The sequence below is a fragment of the Rattus norvegicus genome, chromosome 9 (assembly GCF_021556685.1).
Source record: "Rattus norvegicus strain SHRSP/BbbUtx chromosome 9, alternate assembly SHRSP_T2T, whole genome shotgun sequence".
In the NCBI taxonomy this organism is placed as follows: domain Eukaryota; kingdom Metazoa; phylum Chordata; class Mammalia; order Rodentia; family Muridae; genus Rattus; species Rattus norvegicus.
Window position 1 is genome coordinate 24944362 of NC_141542.1, and position 22885 is coordinate 24967246.

At 42.5% G+C, this 22885-nt stretch overlaps 1 protein-coding gene and 1 pseudogene across 4 annotated transcripts; both read left to right on the forward strand.

The window, feature by feature from the left end:
* The first annotated feature begins 1217 nt into the window (after positions 1 to 1217).
* Positions 1218 to 22259, forward strand: LOC134480542 (uncharacterized). Of its 4 annotated transcripts, XM_087568896.1 has the most exons (6): positions 1218 to 1662; positions 11020 to 11288; positions 15387 to 15546; positions 16383 to 16514; positions 17184 to 17367; positions 21472 to 22259. In XM_087568896.1, exons 2-6 carry the CDS (start codon positions 11198 to 11200, stop codon positions 21475 to 21477), a joined length of 573 nt encoding a protein of 190 aa, XP_087425022.1. In that variant the 5' UTR covers positions 1218 to 1662; positions 11020 to 11197; the 3' UTR covers positions 21478 to 22259. The 4 variants fall into 4 exon arrangements, with proteins under 4 accessions (XP_087425022.1, XP_087425024.1, XP_087425023.1 ...); XM_087568898.1 differs by lacking the exon at positions 15387 to 15546; XM_087568897.1 differs by lacking the exon at positions 11020 to 11288.
* On the forward strand, positions 6209 to 7092 carry LOC148003580 (reticulocalbin-1 pseudogene; annotated as a pseudogene).
* Positions 22260 to 22885: the final 626 nt, after the last annotated feature.

Sequence of the window (22885 nt, forward strand, 5' to 3'; positions counted from 1 at the left end):
TGACATCAAGCTCTCTCTCTCTCTCTCTCTCTCTCTCTCTATCTCTATCTCTATCTCTGTCTCTCTGTCTCTCTGTCTCTTCTGTCTCTCTGTCTCTCTGTCTCTTCTGTCTCTCTGTCTCTCTGTCTCTCTCTCCATCCCCTCCCCAATTGTTCTGTTTTCTAGTACAAGGACTCACACTTTAGTCTAGCCTTGAACTCAAGGCAATCCACCTACCTCAGCCTTGTGAGTGTTGGGATTGCAGGTATACACCATCTTGCCCAGTGAATTTTGTGACTCTCGTACATCCCTTTACCATTTCTGAATTATTTTTAATATTGCTGTGACCCTTTTCTAGCTTCTAGATGTAGATACATTAACTGATTAGAAGGTTTTATTTTTAAAGATTTATTTATTTATGTACATGAGCACTCTGCGAGTGTGCCTGAATGTCAGAAGAGAGCTTCAGACAGAAGAGGGCATTGGATCCCACTACAGATAGTTGTCGGTCACCATGTGGTTGCTGGGAATTGAACTTGGGAGCACTGGAGAAGCAGCGCTCTTAACCACCAAGCCATCTCTCCAACCTGATAAAAAAGATTTTAAATTTCATTCTTTTCGTGTTTGTTTGCATCTTTCTTCTTGAGAACACTGTAATGGAATGTCCAAATGGTAATTAGTGGCGGTTGGTAGAAGGAGCCATATGTGTGATGCTGCCATATGTGTGAGGGGCTGGCAACAAGGTGCAGAGCCAAGACCTTGGCCCTGTGCCCTGAGGCTTGCCTGCTGGATGTGGGCTCTCAGCCCCATCAGGATGTCTTCAGGCGAGGACAGCAGGTGGTGGCTTGTGCCCTGCTGAACCGGCCTAGGAGAGTGGCAACCACAATCGCCATGCCCAAGCCTCCAGCCTGGGGCACCAGGAAGCTCCAGCTGTGATGGCCTCAGGTTGGTCACGGTGGGCCTGGAGGCCCGAAGAAGCCGCCACGGCCTCCGCAGGCCCTGAGAGGGGACTGACGGGCCTGAGCGGAGCCCGGAGCTCCACACCACAAGCCTCCCCGTGTCCTGCCTCCCGGTGTTGTCTGCGCCACGGAGTGGGCACACGTGTCCTTCCCACCCCGCAGCTCGACCGCGCCCGAGCCGGGCCTCAGGGCACGCGGAGCTCGTGGGTGAGCGCGGGGCCTGAGGGGGCGGGGCGCTCGCGTTATATTTGGCGCCCGCAGCAGCGCGTGTGCCTGGGCGAGTTTTCCTTCCGCAGGTGCCGGCAGCCGGGGCGCCGCCGCCCAAGCTGACTCCTCTCTCTCCCTCTCCGACCCCCGCAGGGCCCAGAGGTGATTCTGTCCGCACGATGTCCTCCTTCCTGGAGACGAGCTCTTCGCAGGCGCCACGTCGCGAACAAAAAGAGAAAAGAAAAAAATGAAAAGAAAAATCAGAAGAAGCTGACAGAGAAGGGGGCGGTAACGGCGTTGGGGGTCACCTCGGCCACGGGAGGGCGCGCTAAGACAGCGGCGGGGTTTCCAACAGCGACTCCACCCTGCAGTTTCCAGGGAAGAAGCTCAGGCTAGTCCTGCCAGGGGACCTGGAGGCCTGGCGCCCGCGCGGACCCCAGGCCGACCTCCGGTCTGCTCCCCAGGGACAGCAAGCAGCAAGCAGGGCGGGCTGCACCTTAAGAGCAGCATCATCAAGGTAGGTAGGAGACCAGCGCCCGCGGGTCCTTAAGCTCCTTCTAGCCCCCCTCCCCCGCCCTGGGAAAGCAGTGGCAGAAGGAGGCAATGCAAAGGGAGCCCACTGGGTAGGGGAAGGGAGGGTTCAGGGATGTATGGAGAGCTGAAGCAGGGATTGGAAAGCCTATGGCATTGGGAAAGAATGGAGAGGTGCTCTGGAGTGTGCATGAGAGCTGTGCTCTGACATCCCCAGAGCAACCTGGGGCTGTCACATCTCTCCAGATGACTTGGAATTAAATGGCTTGTACCTGCCAGGGCAGGACAGGCTTTTCAGAGGCAGCTTAGCCTGGTGGCACACTCCCTGTAATGTTTCCATTGTATGTTAAAGGACAGGGATCGTGGGAAAATATTTCCTTAAAACCTCAGGCAATGAATTATTATTTAATAGATTTCTTCTGATCTACTTTGTAATTGGTTGCCCCTTGCAAGAGATTGTATTTGGAAGATGTAAAATACCCTCCTTCAATTACTCGGGAAAAGGGAACATAAACAGAGATTTCCTCTTTTTTAGCCTCCAAAGCTCTGAGAGATTACAGTTCTGCATAATTTAATTCTTTCCTACCTGCTATGAGCAGGCCTCCAGATCAGCAAGTTCCTTTGGAATGGTTTTGCTTGTTTTTGTTTATTTTCCATGGTGCTGATTAGAAAGCCATGAATTGTTTTGTGAATTTTAAATTTCAAGAGGTGACACCCAGAGTTGATGGTGGTTTCCTTCAAACACTGCAGTGTAGTTGCAGCATAAAAAATATTTCTTGTGACAAGAAGTGGAAAAAGAAAGTTGATGAGCTAAGAAAAGAAGAGCCTTGAGCCAGATCAACCATTTGGCTTCCTCAAATATGGAGCAAGCATGGAATGTGGCTTTTTCAGAATCGAGGGGGTTTTTAGGATTGGGCAGTGAATGCTGTCTGGGGCTAACCCGTCCCTTTTGTGGCTGACAACCCTTAGGAGAAGGTCAGAATGTGCCAACAGCACAGAGTGGGCACTGGTGGTGTTTGAACTCAGAAGTGCTCAGGAACTGTGAAAGTTTCTCTGTTATCACCCTGGATCCATCTAGTGAAATAGACCACTGTGTTGCTGTGTAAGAGGCCATTGTGAGGGCTGGAGAGATGGCTCAGTGGGTAAGAGCACCAAGTGTTCTTCCAGAGGTCCTGAGTTCAAATGCCAGCAACCACATGGTGGCTCACAACCATCTGTAATGAGTACTGATGCCCTCTTCTGGTGTGTCTGAAGACAGCTGCATTGTCTGACATGTAAATAAATAAATCTTACAAAAGATTGTCATCTACTGCAGTTTCTATGTGGACAGGGCACAGTTTAAGGGCTTTAAGATCAAATACATTGCCTGTCTTTAAAGATCAAGTGTATCACCTAACTTTTAAACCAAGAAATGTAGTGTCTTTTTTGCTGCTTGTGTAGCTTTTAGTGATGTAACTTTTCTCCTAGTACGTCCTTTGTTTCCATAATAGTTGTTTTCAAGTATATATTATTAGCGCTCCTATTTGCAGAGCTATTCAATATTTTCATTGGTTAAATATTTGTTGTGAATTTACATTGTGCTATCAGTAAAATGCTATGTGAAAATTTTAGAGAATATACCGGTTTGGGTAATTTTAATAACCTTTGCCCTCAAGTGGTGGCCTGTTTTCACATTGAAAAGACTGGAATTCATTACCATCCATAGCAGGATTGATAGGGAAGCAAAATGGACAGTGACAGTGTTGTTCTATTTGATAGTTGTGGGAGCCAAGAAAGAAGTGTGACTTGCTTTTTGTGATTTACAAAATCAAGACTCAGTATCATTACTATAGAAGCCCATGGAAAAATGATGAAGTTTTCAGAAATCACCAGCTGAAGAAATGGTGGTTTTGCTTATATTGAATTCTGAGTTTCAAAGTTATGTTTCATTTTTCTTTATTCCTTAATGAGGCTTTTTATTAAGATTTTATTCACCATTACACACTTAGATGCACAGTGCTAGGATCATAGTAGGTGCTCATTAAATAACTGACCATCGGGGAGGAGGAATGATAAGAAAATATATATTTTCTGTAAGTTCTGTTAGTTTCGGGAACAGGGGTTTTCGGTTTACCATTCATACCTTGGTATCTTGTCCCACATAAGACAACTTGACAGAACCTTCTTTCTGGCCATTATGTTCAACTTATTTTTCTCTTAATCATTCTTGAAAATCATGGAAGTAGTGTGGAAAATTTATTGTACCTGCAGTATAGCAAAAAATCCCAGTCTAGATAGGTAAGCAGTTATGTTTCTCCATGAGCTGATGTCTTAAAACATCTAGATTTTAGGAATTTAGTGTTGTGTTTTCTAAACATACATCTTACAGCATACAGATAACATCGTGATAGAATAAAGGAATCTTTTGATTTAGCACCAAATTCCATAAAGCAATGACTACTGCACAGCTCTCTTGGCCATATGAATAGCCGAAATTATATTTAACTCTTTTAAAGAAATAATGAAAGCACTTAAGGTTAAAGCAGAGCCCATGGGAAAAGTTTGCTGTGGTGTTTCTCTTTGGTTTCTTGTGCTCTTTCTAGAGAATGACTTTAAGAAGTCAGGACAGTCAGGTGGTCAGTGTGGTCAGGCACACATGAGCAGATGGTTAAGCAATGTGCTAGGGCCCCATAGGCCACTGAGCCCAGCTGAAGAGGAGAGGCTAGCCAGTGAGCCTGATTGAAGAGCAGAGGCTATCCAGTGAGCCTGAATGAAGAGCAAGGCTAGCCAGTGAGCCTGACTGAAGAGCAGAGGCTAGCCAGTGAGCCTGAATGAAGAGCAGAGGCTAGCCAGTGAGCCTGACTGAAGAGCAGAGGCTAGCCACTGAGCCTGACTGAAGCGCAGAGGCTAGCCAGTGAGCCTGACTGAAGAGCAGAGGCTAGCCAGTGAGCCTGACTGAAGAGCAGAGTCTAGCCAGTGAGCCTGACTGAAGAGCACAGGCTAGCCAGTGAGCCTGACTGAAGAGCAGAGGCTAGCCAGTGAGCCTGACTGAAGAGCAGAGCCTAGCCAGTGAACCAGGCTGAAGAGCAGAGGCTAGCCACTGAGCCAGGTTGAAGGCTGAAGAGCAGTGATTTTAACATTTATTTCTAAGTTCTTCAGTTTTCCTAAATGACAAAAGTTTGCCTCCATAAAGTTTGACTTAGAAGGTTCTTCTTGCTCTCTTCTTCTTATCTTCTTTCCTCTTGCTCTTATGACACAATAATTTCCTTTCTCTCAATGCCTTACTCTCAACACTATGCCTTTACTTCTAAGTTCTTCTTCAATTCTGTTCTGTTCTGTTCAGTTCTGTCTAAAAAGCTTTCTCTCTCTTTGTCCTCAACATTTGTATATCTCTCTGAAAACAGCATCACATGGTGAAAAGTTCACCACAAGTTTGCACAGGAATTCAAATCATAAGTTGGATAATCAGTTTACGACAGAGAATGTTTACATGCATATCCATGAAGAGTAATCATCAGGATAAACCGTTACCATCTGTCACTAGCTATCCACATTCATGATGAGTTAAAAGGTGTAATTTTTATGAGAAAAGAATAAGTGAAATTACCTATAGGCAAATCCAATCAATTATTTATGTTCAGTCCTTGCATCTATAGTAAATCATTAGTTCTCTTTTTATGAACTTTGGTTAATTGGTTTATACCCTCTTAGCATGGGTTCTAATTTGTAGATGCCTCCTTGGTATTGCAGAAGCAATTCACTCATGAAACTTTAAGAAGGAAGAGTTCTCAATGCAATTTTGATTACCAGAGAAAACATAATAGCAGTCCCATTATAAAGGAGCTTAAAATTACTAATCTAATTTTAGGAATTCTTATAGAACCATCATAAGAATTAAGAAATCATCTATTTGTCTGTACATCATCATGCCAAGACAATACATCTTCGTTGCTCTGTGGTGATCTGCTCAAAAGAGTGGGGTAAAGAGCATGACAAATACAGAGGCAGATACTTGCAGCCAACCATTCAGCTGAGAGCAGGGTCCCCCACAATGGAGGAGTAAGAGAAAGGATTGAGGGAGCTGAAGGGGTTTACAGCCCCATAAGAACAACACTAAGAAACACCCAGAGCTCCCAGGACCGAAACCACCATCCAAAGAGTACACATGGACAGACCCATGGCTACAGCTGCATATGTAGAAGAGGATGGGCACAAATGGGAGGAGAAGCCCTTGGTCTTGTAAAGGCTTGATGCCCCAGTGTAGGGGAAACCAGAACAGGGAGGCAGGTAGGCCTGGGTGTTTGGGTGGATGTCGTAACACCCTCACAGTAGAAGGGGGAGGGGGTTTTATAAGGGGTTTTGTGGAAACCAGGAAAACGGATAATGTTTGAAATGTAACAAAAGCCCTCTCTGGGGAATGGAAAGCGGATAAGGTGCTCTGAGCCCCTACTTCCCTGCTGCCTCCCTTTGATCACGACTGCGGTGCATGGTGTCAGCCTGGGACTCTCCATGGGCTGCTGCTGGCACTGGTCCTGGCGTTCCTGGCCAAGAGCATGATGAGCAAGGAGCACATGGTTTGTCCTGATTCAGAGCAGGGCGAGTGGCCACCAGGGAATAAGCACAGCTTCCTGTACGATCATGAGGTCTTCCTGGGCAAGGAGGACTCCAAGACCTTTGATAGCTAAGCCTGGACAAGAGCAGGAGAGGCTGGGGAAAATTGTTGATCCAATTGACAGTGATGAATGCGGCCTTGTTACTACTGAGGACCTGAAAGTTTGGATCAAACAGGTACAGAAAAGATACATCAACCAAAATGTGGCTAAACTCTGGAAGGATTATGATGGGGACATAGATGAAAAATCTCTTGGGAAGAATACAAGCAGGCTACCTATGGCTACTACCTGGGAAACCTTGCTGAATTCCAAGATAGCTCTGATCATCACAACTGGAACAAGTTGCCTCCACGAGATGAGAGGAGGTTTAAGGCCTTGATGGTGACCTGACAGCTACTCAGGACGGGTTCATTGCTTTTCTACACTAAGAGGATTTAGAACATATGAAGGATATTGTAGTTCTGGAAACGCTGGAGAATATCGACAAGAACGGGGATGGTTTTGTGGACCAGGATGAGTACATTGTGGACATCTTTTTCTCACGAGGACAGTTGCCCTGAGACAGACTGGGTTTTGTCTGGGGAGCAGTTCAATGATTTCCCAGATCTGAACAAGGATGGGAAGCTGGACTAGGATGAGATTCGCCACTTGATCCTCCCTCAGGACTATGACCATGCACAGGCTGAGGCCCGGCATTTGGTGTATGAGTCAGATAAAACAAGATGCTTACCAAGGTGTAGATTTTAGACTACTGGACCATGTTTTTGGGAAGCCATGCCACCAATTACAGGGAAGATCTTACCAAAAATCATGATGATCTTTGAAAGAAACTCATCCTCATGTGGCAAACAGTCACATGCTTTCTACGGATATTCTGGGTGATTGCTATATTTGTCAAGTATATAGCAGTTGTGTCCCTAAACAATAAGAAACCTTTCTAACGCTCAAAAAAATCATACATTGCACCACAAACAATAATAGTAGGAGATTTAAACACAACACTTTCATCAATGGACAGATCAGGGAAACAAATTAAACAGAGACATAGAGAGACTAACAGGTTATGAAACAAATGGATTTAACATATATTTATAGAACACTCCACCCTTAAACCAAAGGATTTACCATCTTCTCAGCATCCCATTGTACCTTCTCCAAAATTGAACATATAATCGGTCACAAAACGGGCCTCAACAGATACAGGAAGATAGAAATAATCCCATGTCTCGTATCAAAAAACCACGGACTAAGGCTGCTGATCAATAACAACAAATAGGACAGAAAGCCCACATATACATGGAAGTTGAAGTCAATGACAACTTGGTCATTGGAGACATAAGAAAGAAATTAAAGACTTCTTAGAATTTAATGAAAATGAAGATAAAACATACCCAAACTTATGGGACACAATAAAAGCAGCGCTAAGAGGAAAACTCATAGCTCTGTATGCCTGCAAAAAGAAACAAGAGAGAGCATATGTCAGCAGCTTGACAGCACACCTCAAAGCTCTAGAAAAAATTAAATAAACCCTAGAGGAGTAGAAGGCAGGAAATAATCAAACTCAGGGCTGAAATCAAACAAGAAGAAACAAAACCGAGTATCAAAAGAATCAGCAAACCCAGGAGCTGGTTCTTTGAGAAAATCAACAAGATACATAAACGCTTAGCCATATTAACCAGAGGTCACAGAGAGTGTATCCAAATTAATAAAATCAGAAATAAAAGGGAGACATAACAACAAACTCTGAAGAAATTAAAAAGACCATCAGATCCTACTACAAAAACATATATTCAACAAAACTGGAAAATGTGGAGGAAATGGACAATTTTCTATACAGATACCAGGTACCACAGTTAAATCAGGAACAAATAAACCATTGAAACAACCACATAACTCATAAAGTCATAGAAACTGCTATTAAACATCACCCATCCAAAAAGAGCCCAGGACCAGATGGATTTAGTGCAGAATTCTATCAGACCTTCATAGAAGTCTTCATACCATTACTGTCCAAACTATTCCGCAAAATACAAACAGACAGAGCACTACCAAATTCCTTCTATGAAGCCACAATTACTCTTATACCTAAACCACACAAAGATACAACAAAGATAGAGAAATTCAGACCTATTTGATTTATGAATATTGATGAAAAATGCTCAATAAAATTCTTGCAAACTGAATCCAAGAACACATCCAAACAATCATCCATCATGATCAAGTAGGCCTCATGGCAAGGATGCAGGGATGGTTTGATATACGGAAGTCCATCAATGAAATTCATCATATAAACAAAGTCAAAACCACATGATCATTTCATTAGATGCTGAGAAATCATTTGACAAAATTCATTACCCTTTCATTAATAAAGTCCTGGAAAGATCAGGAATTGAAGGCCTGAATCTAAATATAGGAAAATGCAAAATACATCAAACCTGTACCTAACATCAAACTAAACTTAGAATATTGAAGGAATCCCACTAAAATCAGGGACTAGACAAGGCTGCCCACTCTTTCCCTAATTAAGTACAATATGGTACTTAACGTCCTAGCCATAGCAATCAAACAATGAAAGTAGGTCAAAGGGAAAAAATTAGAAGGGATGAAGTCAAAACACTAATATTTGAAGATGATATGATAGTCCACTTAAGCAACACCAAAATTCTACCAGAGAACTACTTAACCTGATCAACAACTTCAGCAAACTGTCCGAGTATAAAATTAACCCAAACAATTCAGTACTCTTCCTCTACTCAAAGGGTAAACAGGCTGAGAAAGAAATTAGGGAAATGACACCCTTCACAACAGTCCCAAATACTATAAAATAACTTGCTGTTACTTGAACCAAGCAAGTAAAAAATCTGTGTGACAAGAACTTCAAATCTCTGAAGAAATTGAAGAAGATCTCAGAAGATGGAAAGATCTCCCATGCTCATAGATTGGCAGGATGAATATGGTAAAAAATGACCATTTTGCCAAAGGCAATCTACAGATTCAATGCCATCAGCATCAATATTCCTACTCAATTCTTTATAAAGGTAGAAAGTGCAATTTGCCGTCATTTGGTATACCATAAAACTCAGGATAGCAAAACTATACTCAACAATAAAAGACCTTCTGGGGAATCACCATCTCTGACCTCAAGCAGTATTACAGAGCAATAGTTTGTATGGTATTGGCATACAGACAGGCCGATCAGTGGAACATAATTGAAGACACAGAAGTGAACCCACACACCTATGGTAATTTGATCTTTGACAAAGGAGGTAAAACATCCAATGGAAGAAAGATAGTATTTTTAACAAATGGTGCTGATTCAACTGGAGGTCAGCATGTAGAAGAATGCAAGTTGACCCATTCTTATTGCCCTGTACAAAGCTTAAGTCCAAGTGGATCAAGGGCCTCCACATCAAACCAGATACACTAAAATTAATAGAAAAAAAGTAGGGAAGAGTCTCGAAGACATGAGCACTAAGGAAAATTTCCTGAACAAAATACCAATGACTTATGCTTTAAGATCAAGAATCGACAAATGGGGGGAACCTCATAAAACTGAAAAGCTTCTGTAAGGCAAAGGACAGTGTCATTCACACAAAAAGGCAACCAACAGATTGGGAAAGTATTTTTACCATTCCTGCATCTGATAGAGGGCTAATATCCAAAGTATACAGAAAACACAAGAAGTTAGAGTACAGAGAGCCAAACACCCCTGTTAATAAATGGGGTACGGAGCTAAAGAAAACATTCTCAGCTGAGGAATATCGAATAGCTGAAAAGCACCTAAAGAAATGCTCAACATCCTTAGTCATCAGGGAAGTGCAAATGAAAACAACCCTAAGAATCCACCTCACACCAGTCAGGATGGCTAAGATCAAAAACTCAGGTGACAACAGAGGCTGGGGAGGACGTGGAGAAAGAGAAACACTTGTCCATTGTTGCTGGGATTGCAAACTGGTACAAGCACTCTGGAAATCAGTCTGAAGGTTCCTCAGAAAATTGGATATTGTACTACCTGAGCACACAGCTATACCTGTCCTGGGCATATACCCAAAAGATTCTCCAACATACAACAAACACATATGATCCACTATGTTCATAGCAGCCTTATTCATAATAGCCAGAAGCTGGAATGAACCCAGATGCCCTTCAACAGAGGAATGGATTCGAAAAATGTGGTACATCTACACAAAGGAGTACCACTCAGCTATCAAAAACAATGACTACATTCAATTCATAGGCAAATGGAAAGAACTAAAAATGTCATCCACAGGGAGGCAATCCAATCACAGAAAAACACACATGGTATGTTCTTGGGAGCAATGGCCTCGAATCACTCCATTATTGATGTTATTATTATGGTTAGCATTAAGTATGACTGGGTTCATGGAAAAACCCAGCCAGCTGCAGAAGACTAATACAAATGTGGAGGTCAAGATGAATAATCATATGATAACGTGTGACGTTAATATACCCAATGTCATGACCTGTAACCTTTCTGAAAAACCAACATCATGCTGTCTAATAGATATGACAAACCTGTGACCTTTTTGACTACCTGTCAACATCAGCTGATTCCCTGACCACATGAATATTGTGTCCTTGGCGTGGGTAAATATTTCTTACTTCTCTCCCCTCTCTTTTACCCTTTTTATGGTACAAATTCAGCATTGGGGAAAAATAAAATTGTCACCTTGATCAGACTCTTCTCTTGGCATCCTTCTTCATATCTCTTATCCCTCATTCTCTTCCAGATTCTCAGCACCCCTCGTTGACAGTATGTACTCATTGATAAGTGGATATTGACCAAAACCTCAAATTACCCAAGATGCAATCTACAGATCTCAGGAAACTCAAGAAGAAGGATGACCAAAGTGCAGATGCTCCCACTCCTTCTTAAAATGGGAAACAAAAATATCCATAGGAGGGTATATGGAGGCCAAATCTAAAGCAGAGACCGAAAGAACAGCCATTCAGAGTCTGCCCCACATGGGGCCCATATATATACATCCACCAAAACTAGGTAAGATTGATGAAGCTAAAAAGTGCTTACTGAAAGGTACAGAATATGCATCTCCCCTGAGAGACACATCCAAGGCATGTCAAATAAAGAGGTCAGTGCTGGCAGTAAACTACTGAACTGAGAACAGGACGCCCTTTATGGGAATTAGAAGAAGGATTCAAAGAGCTGAAGGGCTTGCAACCCCATAAGAACAGCAATGCCAACCAAATAAACCACTAGCAAAAGACTATACGTGGACTGACCCAGGGGTCCAACTGCATATGTAGGAGAGAATATCCTTGTTGGGGCACCTGTGGAAGGGGAAGCCCTTGTTCTTAACAAGGTTGGACCCTGACTGCAGGGAAATGTCCAGGAAGGGGTTTCTAAGTGGCATGGATTGGGGGACCATACATATGGGAGAGGGCATGGCAGGGGGGCGTATGGACCAAACGCTGGGAAAGGGAATAACGTTTGAATAAAACATATATATCTATTAAAAAAACTGAAATTTAAAAAAATGATACTAATACCAAAAAATAATCAAAAAATGTGAATAAGACAGAAATTTTAGGTTTTGGAAAAAGATGAATGCCAGGTATTTGAAAAACTGTATGACCATGGTAAACACTTTAATATACTTGAGAAATTTTTTACATGTTAATGAACTGCATCTTTTTTTTTAATAGTGAATGGAAATACAGTCCCTTCCTGGCTGTGAGGCTAGGTATCCACATGTAGTGGAATTTATTATTTGTTGGTCCTGAATCTTTGAGTCTGCTTCTAACACAGCTTATGCCAAGGAAACTAGGCCAAGGTGATGTCTAAGCCATTGACCAAACTATCTGGACTAACAATTACATGTGAAATCCCACCTTGTAAATGGGAGGAGAGGAATAAAAGATACCTTTGAGGATTTGAAAAAGATGAAATGTACCCAAAAAAATCCAATAAAAAAGTTTAAAATAAAAATAACTTAGGAAATACAAAATACTGGGGTGCCATTCCACAATCATGATGTGTTTCTTCTTTGATAGCTTACAGGTTAATTTACTTCTCTATAACTGTTTTCTTATTTCAAAGTAAGTAATGGCATCATCTCTGGAGTGATGGTGAGAACAAAAGCTTTGCCGAACTTGAATAATCGATCCCTCCCGAGCATGTGCTTAACATTCTAAGCACAGGGAAATTTCCTGAGGGGATTAAAAATCAAAATCCAAACATAAAACAGGAACAACAACGATGTGAAAACATTCTGCACTCTGGGTATGAAGGCATGTTGCAACTTTAATCAGCTTTGTAGGTATTTCTAATAAACACACAAAGAAACAAAAATCCTATCACAGTCCTAGCAGTTGCATCCAACAAAGAGAGAGCTGTGAGGTAGTGCGTGCTGCTTCTTTCCCCAGATACCCCTGGGCCACAGGTCTGCACCCAGTGAGCTGGACCAAGAGCAGCCAGGTTGAAATTCCTGCTGCCATGGCAGGATTCTGCAGGAACATTTCCCTTTGACAACAAGGAACCTGTGTGGAGGAGACCTCTTGGTGACTCATCAAGGACTCTACGTTCCTATTCTACAGGGAGAAGCCCTGCCAGGTCTTTGGCAAGGCCAGCCAGTTGTTTGGGGAAGTCTCTGGTCCTGTGGCAGAGGGCGATGAATGGCAGAAAGAATAGCAGCTCCACTGAGAGCAAAGGCTACCCCTTCTAGGCCTATGACCTCCTAATTAATTTATCTTTTCACCCGATGCCCTATTCACATTTTCTTACTATCATACAACTGTGATCTTGAGGAGCAGCTGGGCTCTTGTTTTCTTAATCAGTTCTTTGTTGTAACAGACGTTTTTAACTTACTCCAGCCCCTGAGACTTATTCATACCTTCTCTATGCAGTAGGACCCTTGGTGGGCCTGTCATCTCAAAAATAGAAGGTTCGGTAATCCAAAGATTGGACTCCAGTTTACCTCAGGCCAGGAAAGAAGTCAGCCACCATTAGTAAAAGAGCAAGGGAAAAATTACATAGGAAAAACAAGTGCCTTAATTAGAAGAAAAGATCCTCAACTTCTAAGGCCTGCACATCTGCACCCCTCTCTTCTGAGCTTTGTATAGTGATGTTGTATAACTCCAGATGGTAGTAAAAGGCAGAGTTCTTCCCAGAAAGGTCAGACATGATTTTCACTCTTACATCTCTGAGGTGGGGTGGCGTTATAGCACACATTCATGTTGAATTATTATAACACCTATGATAAGAAGACAGAATCCATATATCACAATGCCAAATAGACTCCCGCCTGAACGTATGGACCCATTAAAATTGAGGTTCAACCTGAACTCAGGCCATTCCACTCCCTTCCCATCCTCCTGATTCTTATGTTTGCTACAAGTAAAAGATCATGGTGTAGTCCCCAACATTCTCATGCCTAGACTTGTCTATTCACGAATAATGATATTGGAGAAGTGATGGCTATATAGTTACAATGTAGTAACACAAGGTCCAGGTTGACCTTTGCTCACTGATGTCCAATTTAATTTTCTTGTTATATTTGAGAAAGGGAGGATGTCCTACATAATATATAAAACGCACAGAAATTTATTATTTTATATATGCCCTGTAGTTGGACCCTATGTTCCCAAGTAAAAGGAGTTTTTATTGCAAAAAAATAGGATTATAGACCATTGATTTTGTGAAATACATGGATATGTAAATGGAAACAATGTCGGCTTTCAAGGACTGCACAATAAGCACATATTTCCAGGTTTTATACACTCAGAGGTATAGAAGAAATATATTGGCCTCCAGAAAAAGGGAAAAGCTTAGGAATCGAAATGTGTGTCACATGCATTGTCTCGAGTAGTAGATTTACTTTTAAGAAAAATCTCCCTCCTCCTTGGTCCCTAGAGTTTTGGGTGCTAAGAAAAATCTGTTCTCCAATTCAGGGTTGTAAGCAACCCTCCCCAGCAAAAGCATTGTTGACTTCTAATGAAGCAGAGAGACATATCTAGCTTTGAAATAGAGGTTGCCAAATGGTATTCCCAGTGACCCATGGGAGACTGGAGGAAAGGGTCCCCACAGAAATTCATCAGTGTGGGGAGAGCTGGTTAGTAGGTAGGCCATAGAATTTTCCAGTGACATCACCAGTAAGCCCTTCACTGGACACTCTATTGTATCTAAGAGATCCCTAGAATCTTCTGTGATGTCGCCAGTGTTGTGGTGACACCAACTGCCTTTGGGATATTACTTCAGTTCCCTTTGGGTTCACAAGCAGGCATGTTTCGCCAGCTGCTCAGGCTATTTCGGAAGGAAAGTGTTGATCAAGGAGAGACCGCACCAGGTCAGAGGGAAGCTGACCCCCTCTCTAGTGAAACAGGAAGGAGGAAATCATTCTGGGGAAGGCTTGGTGAGTCGTGGGCAGAGTTGGGGAACATCCTCAAGGAGGTAGGTTTGAGATGTGCCTTCTAAGACTAGGCCTTACAATCAGGAGCCTTGGGATTTTTCAAAGGCAAACCAAGAGTCAGGAGTTCCTGATCTTTAATTTGAGAGAAAGCCAGAAAGTTGTAAGACTTCAGTGTCTTTTCTTGAAGCTTTTTAACTGTGAGTGTCAATGAATGGCAGGAGGAGGCACTGTGAGATTAACAATGTGACCATCCATGTTTGGGAGTTGAAGCACTTCATCCTCTAGATTACTGTAGGTTATATAAGTCTCTGATGGCAAGAACAAAGAAGGATGCACACCTAGTCATGAATTGAGTACTCAGACACTTTGGGGTGGACCACACTTGGTTAGAGCTTGATGGTGCTAAGCATTATGAAGTCATTATGAACTCCAGGATTATCTGCACCACATCTGATATGAGATAACAATGTCGCAGATGTTTATGTCTCAGTCAGATTATAACTTTCACTGCCGGGGGTTGTGTAATAGTGAGTGTGGCACGTGTATGGCATTAGAGGTTGGGAAGAGGGACATAGCTTAAGAATCAACCTTTAAGAAAGCTTTTCTGCTCTTTCAGGGATTAACCCAGTCTCTACCATTTCCCCTTCCTCAACCTCCTTTTCGGATTCAGAATGATCTATTCTGCCCATTGGTTCAAATATGCAAATTCAGTTGGGTTTATCTGTCTACAGGTTTTGGTAGGGAGGCATCATCCCAAAATGTCATCATTAAGCAAGAGGAGTGTCTAAAGGAACTGGAGGAACTCAAATTTGAAATCCAGAAGTGTCAATTCGAGAGGGATGAACTTTATCAAATCCTGGATCTTTATATCTATGATGAGTGGGACCACAGGTAGTCATTATGCCCAGTAACCTGTTCACTGTCTTGTGCTCTCTCTCTTCTACCTCAAGATTTACTCATAGCACGAGAAAGTTTCACCTCTCATCCTGGATTTTAAGGAGATTTGGCAGGCATTTGCTTGTGAGATAAGCTAGGTGCTGTGTGTTTAGGGTCAACCTCTTTTGTACTTGACCCCGAGCCTCTTGGATTAGCATTGGTTCTGTCATCAGCTGGAAGGACCTGGTCACACTTGCTGCAACTGTGTGTGTGTGAATGAAATGCCTGCACGTCATCACTCTTTCCTCTGAATTTGTTCATTATACACTGATTCTATGGCACCTCCATGCATGTAGTTGGCATTCTAAATGTGTTTGGATATGGGTTGGTATGTGTGTATGTGGAAGTATATGTGGTGTTTACTCAGGATCAGGACGTCTGGGACCTTTGATGGGGTCTGAGGATTTGTTTGATCAACAGTTTGCAGGTCATGATAGTGATGAGTACGTGGAGGCCCACACTGATCAAAAGAGCACTTTGCTCCTTCTATATACCTTGGTGGCACCCAGGACTCTCCTGAGGGGAGGAGGTGCTATAAATCCTCTTCCTGGTCAAACTTAGTTATGCCCTCTGGGAATTCATGTAACGATGGAAACCAAGGATTGAGTATACCTGCTTTCAAAACAAGAGAAATGTCATCTTTTTGAAATTTTTTATTATATATTTTTATATTATATTTATATATTATTATATATTATATATTTTATTATATATTTTTATTTACATTTCACCTAATTCTGAAATCGTGAGTTCAAAACATTATTTGTTCCTTTGGCCATGACCTAACCCAGGCTGCATGTCGAATTGCCAGTCCTTCAATCCGAACATGAGATGAGAATGATGGCTATGCAAATGATGACCAACTCAATAAGTGATGCCATGGAGAGGTACAAGGAGCTCATACAAGTGAACAGTTCCTACCGGTGAGTCGCTGACAGAGATGAGAACCCAGCACTAGGCACGGAATGCTTCTGTCCTGTATGACTTTGAACAAAAGTCAGGGCTCTGGTTCTGTAGTGTCTGACTCTTAACAAGAAGGCTGCCTCCTGGCAAGGGTCTTAGATTTGTAGCTCTTGGAATCAGTTGTCGTACATGTGAGGGGTGTAGAAGACCCTCCAATTGTTATTTTCCCAGTTAAAGTTCCTCTAGATAGAAAAGGTTTGCACCATGATGGGAATAGCAATCAACTCTGAATCTCTAGGACTCTGACAGGAGATTTAAAGATCTGTGATCCATGAGAAACACATGGAAAGAGTCTATAGCTATTGGGTCTTCAACTACCCCTCAGAGGGGCTTTCCCCACAACGTGAAGATGGTTTCACCATACCATGGACATACGAGCTCCCTTATGGAACATCTCTTCTTCCTTGATTTATATAAACCGTCTTAGTGTCAGGATTTTCAGAAGTACTTTGATTCTTGTGGAATGTGGATTCTGGATTTGACCTCCTCTAATTGGTGCTAACCTCTATAGTGTGGCTCTATTCTGGGGATTTCTGAGGATGAGGACCCTTGAAGGGATGATTGGACTTGCAGGAGTGACAGGCAAATAGAAGCTGGCTGGGATTTACCATTTTTTGTTTGTGGTTCAGCATCAGGCACTCCCAGCTCCTGCGTGAACAAGCTCAATTGAAGAACAATATACAGATTTTGCTGAATGAGAAGAGAGAACTGCTGGTGGAGCAGACTGAACTGCCATCATCCTCTGTGGAGACAAAGAGGCTCTGTGAGGAGGCCAGAATGAACATCTGTGACCCCAGAGCCAAGCAACAGCAGGTAGGGTTAGGGCTCAGGGTCAGGTTGTCCTCAGGTCTTACCATAAACATAGACAAACCAATGTAACTGTCCATTGACTGATCCATGTCCTGACCTAGGTCTCATCCAAGTGTTCATTCATGTGATGGTTTACAAGGCTTTCTGTGGAGATAGCCCCTTTTCAAGAAACTGCATGTTTGGAAAGCAAATGCTCCTGCTCTTCGAGATCTGCACTTCATAAAGGGAGATAGGTTGATCACACAGCACAGCACTACATGCCATTATGTATGGAGGGTGCTATGTGGGAGCCCCTCTTTAGACTAGAGCAGGGCTTTGAGGGATGAAGCAAAAGCCTGGAGCTCATTTTCTTTACAGGGATCATGTGAGACTCAGGAAGTAAGTAGTTTTCAAGGAGGAGAGCCTGGTGGAAATGCCAAAGAAATGGTTCTCATTGTCATTTGTGGTGGCTTTTGTTCTTCCTCCCCTCATGTCCCTGTATATGAAGATGGTGACTTCATGCTTCATAGATCTTGGGTAACTACAGAGCCTGTGTATCAGTATGTCAATCCTGTCTTATTTGAGTGCCCCTGAGAGTTCATAACTGGGCCTTACAACCTGAAGCTGGTTAGAAGAGCAAGGATGTGGAAACGGTTTCTCAAAGGCTGAGGGTAGGCATGAGAGATTTGAGACTTCAAGAACAAAGTTATCCGTATATACCCCCAATTCTCACCAAGAAAGGTGCATTGCTGTGCTGACCTGCATCTTAGGGAGCATGCGGGGAGGCCAGTTCATGACATGCAGTTTTGTCCAGTCATTATCTAACTTAGTCCTTTAAGCCTAGGTCTCTCAACAAACATGAAGCTTCCTGTTTTATGCTGGCCAGCAGTCTTTGCATCATTCGTCCAGTTCCAAGTGGAGCCCCCTCTCCTATTTGTCTCAACACATTCTTAAACCATTCACCTATTTTAAAAATAAGGATTAGATTTCTTCACTTTACCTGAACAGAGTTATCCCCCGGGAAGATTCTGGATTGTCTTATTGGCTTCACCATGATCTTGCATTGAATCCTAGAGTGCAACCCTCTGCTGACATTGCTTTGCTGACTATATCATGGGCACTGCATTCTTTCAGGATAGATTCCCTCTCAATATTGTACACAGTGCTGCATTTCAGAAAATTCACTGTATGTTATTTATTTAGCCTTTTTCTGACTGACATTGAGGTTGTTTTTATATCACAGGAACTCTAATGTGATCAAATGTTCCTCGGAACTGACCATGAGTTACTGTCTTCTCTGGTGCTTCCAAAGTCTTCTATGAAGGAAACAGGGTAGTTTTAGTGAGGGGCCTATGATGAGTCAGCATAGAACTTGATGGAGTCTTTTCCTAGAAATTTCTCTCTTGGGGATTTGATGTTGTGTTGTTTAGGCTATCTGTGCAGAACATGTAACTTACTTGTCGGACCAGCGAGTATCTGCATAGAAAGGTTTCCTGAAGTGGAAATGAGTACAGGGCAGGGCATCACAGCCTGCTTGAGTCTAAGAGACTTGTACACAGCATTGTTCCCACTAATTCCTCACTCAACAGGAAATGTGCTGCATAAGAGCAAAGTTTTCATTTGTGCATGCGAGTGTGTATCTGTGTGTCTGTGTTTGTGTGTGTGTTTGTGTGTGTGTGTGTGTGTGTGTTTGCAGTAGTGAACGTGTGTTTCCCTGATTTTCCAAGATTCATGAGAAAAGTACTCTAAGCGTTCACTTTACATCCATGAAACATGAAATGGAGCTGCCCAGTCATTTGGCATCTCCATCTAGCTCTGTACAGCAAAAGGTCACTTAAATTACTAATTTATTCTGTTTCCAAAAATTTCAGAAGAGAATTATCTTGTGAAGTCTGGGGGAGGAGTGGAAATATGTTCAAGTGAGTCGTGTTTCACAGGGGTAACAAATGGTATAGGCCTAGAGCTTGCAGGTCCCTTTTTGTTATGGTGTAGTAGCAGGACAATAAAATCCTTTAGAAATGCAACCCCCAAAAAGAGGACACAAAAACACCTGTAAAGTTAGATTTTCAAGTGATTACGGGCAAAACTACTGATCTGCATTGAAATCCTTTGGAGCACATCAAAGGAATGGAGTACTGGGAGGTAAGGGCAAGGCTTCTCTAGAAAAATCCATGAGTTTATTCTGCTTCTCTGTTCTTTGTGAATTGTGAAAGCCCACTGGAAGGTTGTGTCACTCACTGTGTCTTCTCCAAGGTTGCTTTCCACATTGCCTGCTACCATTTCTTTCCAGCTACCTTGGCACACTACAACTTCCCGTGGGAGTTGGCTTGGATTTTATTCATTGAGAATTTGAGTTGCTTGGAATTGTATCGTCATCCAGAAAAAGTCCCATGGCTATGCTGTGGTGCAAGAACAGGGCAGTTTCAGGAACCCCTTTAGGTGCACAGATAATCCAAAGCGCTCCTCTATGTTATCTGTGTAGCATTCTGCAAGTGCTGTCGATCAACATCATTTTCTCTCAGTTAATTTCAGCCTCAATGGGTTAGGAGAAATGATGAGCTTCAAATGGGTCTGACAGTGTAAGAACAGGTAGCCCTATGAGAAGCCATGTTCAGAAAGTGGAACAGAAGTTTTAGTTAACCCAGTGATTCCACAACAAGGAGTAGGTATTGCCATTGCAACTAGGGAGCATCAGTGTTGTAGTGGTCCCAGAGTAACCTTGAAGGAGAATCTATCCAGACGTCCATCAGCCAAGGAGTAAAAGTGTACCATACGATGGAGCCCTTCCATAGATTCTGATTCAGTGTGAGATAATCCATGCAAGCTTTTACTTACTTATTCAAATTATCTGTGGAACAATCACATTACGGGGAGAAAATTTGTTGATTTGGATCCTGGTTATGGAGATTTCCTATGATTCTAGCTTTGGGCATGAAGTCACTCAGGCTATGGTAAAGACAGCTCCGATTAGAAGAAGTTGCACACTTTGGGGAAAGTCTGAAAGAGTGAACAAGAACAAGAGTCTAGTCCACCACCAATATATGATCCTTTGCTGAGCAACAAGACAGCTCTACACAGCCTTTGGGACTTGCTAAGCCAGATTGTTAATGGGGAAAGAACCCTGAGTCTATGACGGTTTTTGGGAGGACAGCACATCACTGACTGAGCTGTCTATAGGTCTGGCCACTATGTACATATCCCACTCAACATTTGTTTTTATGCCTCCAGCGTATCCTGGGGAATATTTACATTAAGCATTAATGTTCAGGTAGGAACACAGGCTGGAAGAAGCCATTTGAATATCCTTCCCTATATAAATACCCTTTTTGGGTGGATGACCACCCCACCTGGATTTCAGCCTCAGGCAGCTAAGGAGCTACTCAGAGTATTGTTCTGGTACAGTTCATGTGAATTTTGCCCATTAAACAATATATATGATCCTCTGGATTTCTTGCTATGTTCTACTCCTTTCTTCCTGTGATCTCTCCAGAAAGATCTGAGGACATTTTCTCTTCTGTCCTCTCACAAATTGCCTTACACTAGCCATAGACTTACAGGGGTGCTGTTCTGTTTCTACATCACAATCACCTTTAATGTCCACGTGTACGCTAGGAAGATTTGCATGGAGCACATTCTCAGTGATTACAGGATCTGTGCGGTGAGCATGAATTTGAAGTGAGATGGCTTCTCTGTGTATTTGCAGATACAGTGGTTACAAATGGAAACTAGACGGGTTCCTTCAGTGCTAACATAATCAGAAATTTCACCTCAATTCTGGGCATGTTCTCCAGAAGGAATCCACATGGTATTCTAGGTTGCTCATACCTCTCTTGAACTCAGATTCAGACATAGCTACAATGTTATTATTCAATGTCATATACCTGGACCAGTGGGAAAAAAGGCTCATTTTTCTCTTAATCCCAGTACAGTGCATAGTCCACAGTTCAAATTCTAGCAGTTTGAAAGGTGAGATATAAATCCAAGCCCAGGTACTCTAGGACACTTGGGGATGCAGGGACTGACTTCAGCTGACAGGTCATGCTGGATTGTCCAACTGAATAGAGCTGATGTAAGAGGGAGAGCTTCATTGACAACCACTCACTAAACCTTTTCCCCTTGCTCTACTAGGTCTGAAATTCTCCAGCAGAAACTCGAACAAGACACAGACCAGGACAAGATCTCCCTTGGAGAGAAGAACTACAGGAGGAGAACTAAGTGTGCACAGCAAATACACCACTATTGCGTCTCATCTGTAATGTCTATAGCAATTGTGGACTGCATTTTCCTCCTTTAGTTTGATTTCTTTGCATTGAATACGCTCTATTTTCACCTCGCCTCTCTCCAGCAAGTGTACACTTTTGGAGGGACCCAGAGAAGTGCTGATGCACATCAATCAAGAGCTGCTGGTCATCCAGAAAGACTGTGCACGTTTAAATTTGTACTTGTCCTGATGAGTCATTCAGAAGAGTTTCATGGAGATCAATTCACAATATTGGAAAGACTTTGTGACAAAGTCTGTAATATCATTTATACTCAGTATTGGTAGGCGTTTTCCTTAATACCCCCACTCCAACAAAACAGACCTACTTCCACTCCTCTTGAAAAGATCATTACCATCACTAACTGCTTGTCTACTATGTCTCCAAGGCAAGCCACAGGCTATAAGTCTATTCTGCAAAAGGAGCAGCAAAAAATGCTTAGTGCAATTCCTCTATTTAAAGTTTGGTTAATTTTTAATAGTTTTGGTTATTTGGTTTTCCTTCTATTCATTTGAAGATTTGTTATTTATGTGTTGTTGTTTTGTTCATTTGCTTTTCTATTTTGATAAGGATATAGACTGTATATATTGACTACCTGCATCTGGTTACTATCAAGTAAATTGGATGTATTCTGGTCAATAAAGGAGTAATCTCAAACTCTTCACTCTTAAGAACCTTCTTTATTGATCATTAGTGTCAACATCTGAAGTCCCACAGCTATCAGGAAGGGATGGATCTCTGCATTCTCATGGGGACTGGGCATCAAATCACTTCCCAGTCAGACTGAGATTCACAGGCATTTATACAGTCACTGTGCACTGTGTTTCCAACTCTGAATTTCAACTTCACCATGCATACATTACCCAAGGTGCATGCTTGCTGTCAAATATATAGTTACCTCTAAATTATACTCTGTCGATGAGAGTTTTGACCAAATTAATAGGATAAACATTAATTTTTCTGTAATACCTCCCAGGACATATAAACATGGTATAAGGGAGTTTAAAGCCATCGGGAATCCTGCACCCAAATCCCGGGGCAGAAAATGCTGAACACCCAGGAATGCAGATAATCCTGAGACCACAGGACAGAAAGCCACTTCTGACCAGCTCTGCCCACATCTCTGGCCCAATATTAATCTGCATGATGCCTCTGGAAACAGGAATAGAGGAGCAGTCAGTGGCAGGAACCTGCTTGGTTCAGCCTGGGCCCAGAACCTACCGGGGCCGTGAGCATATTTGAAGAAAACCAGAGGCATACAATTCTCTGTTTCCTGACTGTGG

Coding starts and splice junctions, on each gene's coding strand:
- LOC134480542 (XM_087568896.1), top strand. CDS start 11,198: ATGGAGGCCAAATCTAAAGCAGAGACCGAAAGAACAGCCATTCAGAGT. Junction 15,547..16,382: donor TATGATGAGTGGGACCACAG/GTAGTCATTATG, acceptor GACCTAACCCAG/GCTGCATGTCGAATTGCCAG. Junction 16,515..17,183: donor CAAGTGAACAGTTCCTACCG/GTGAGTCGCTGA, acceptor TTTGTGGTTCAG/CATCAGGCACTCCCAGCTCC.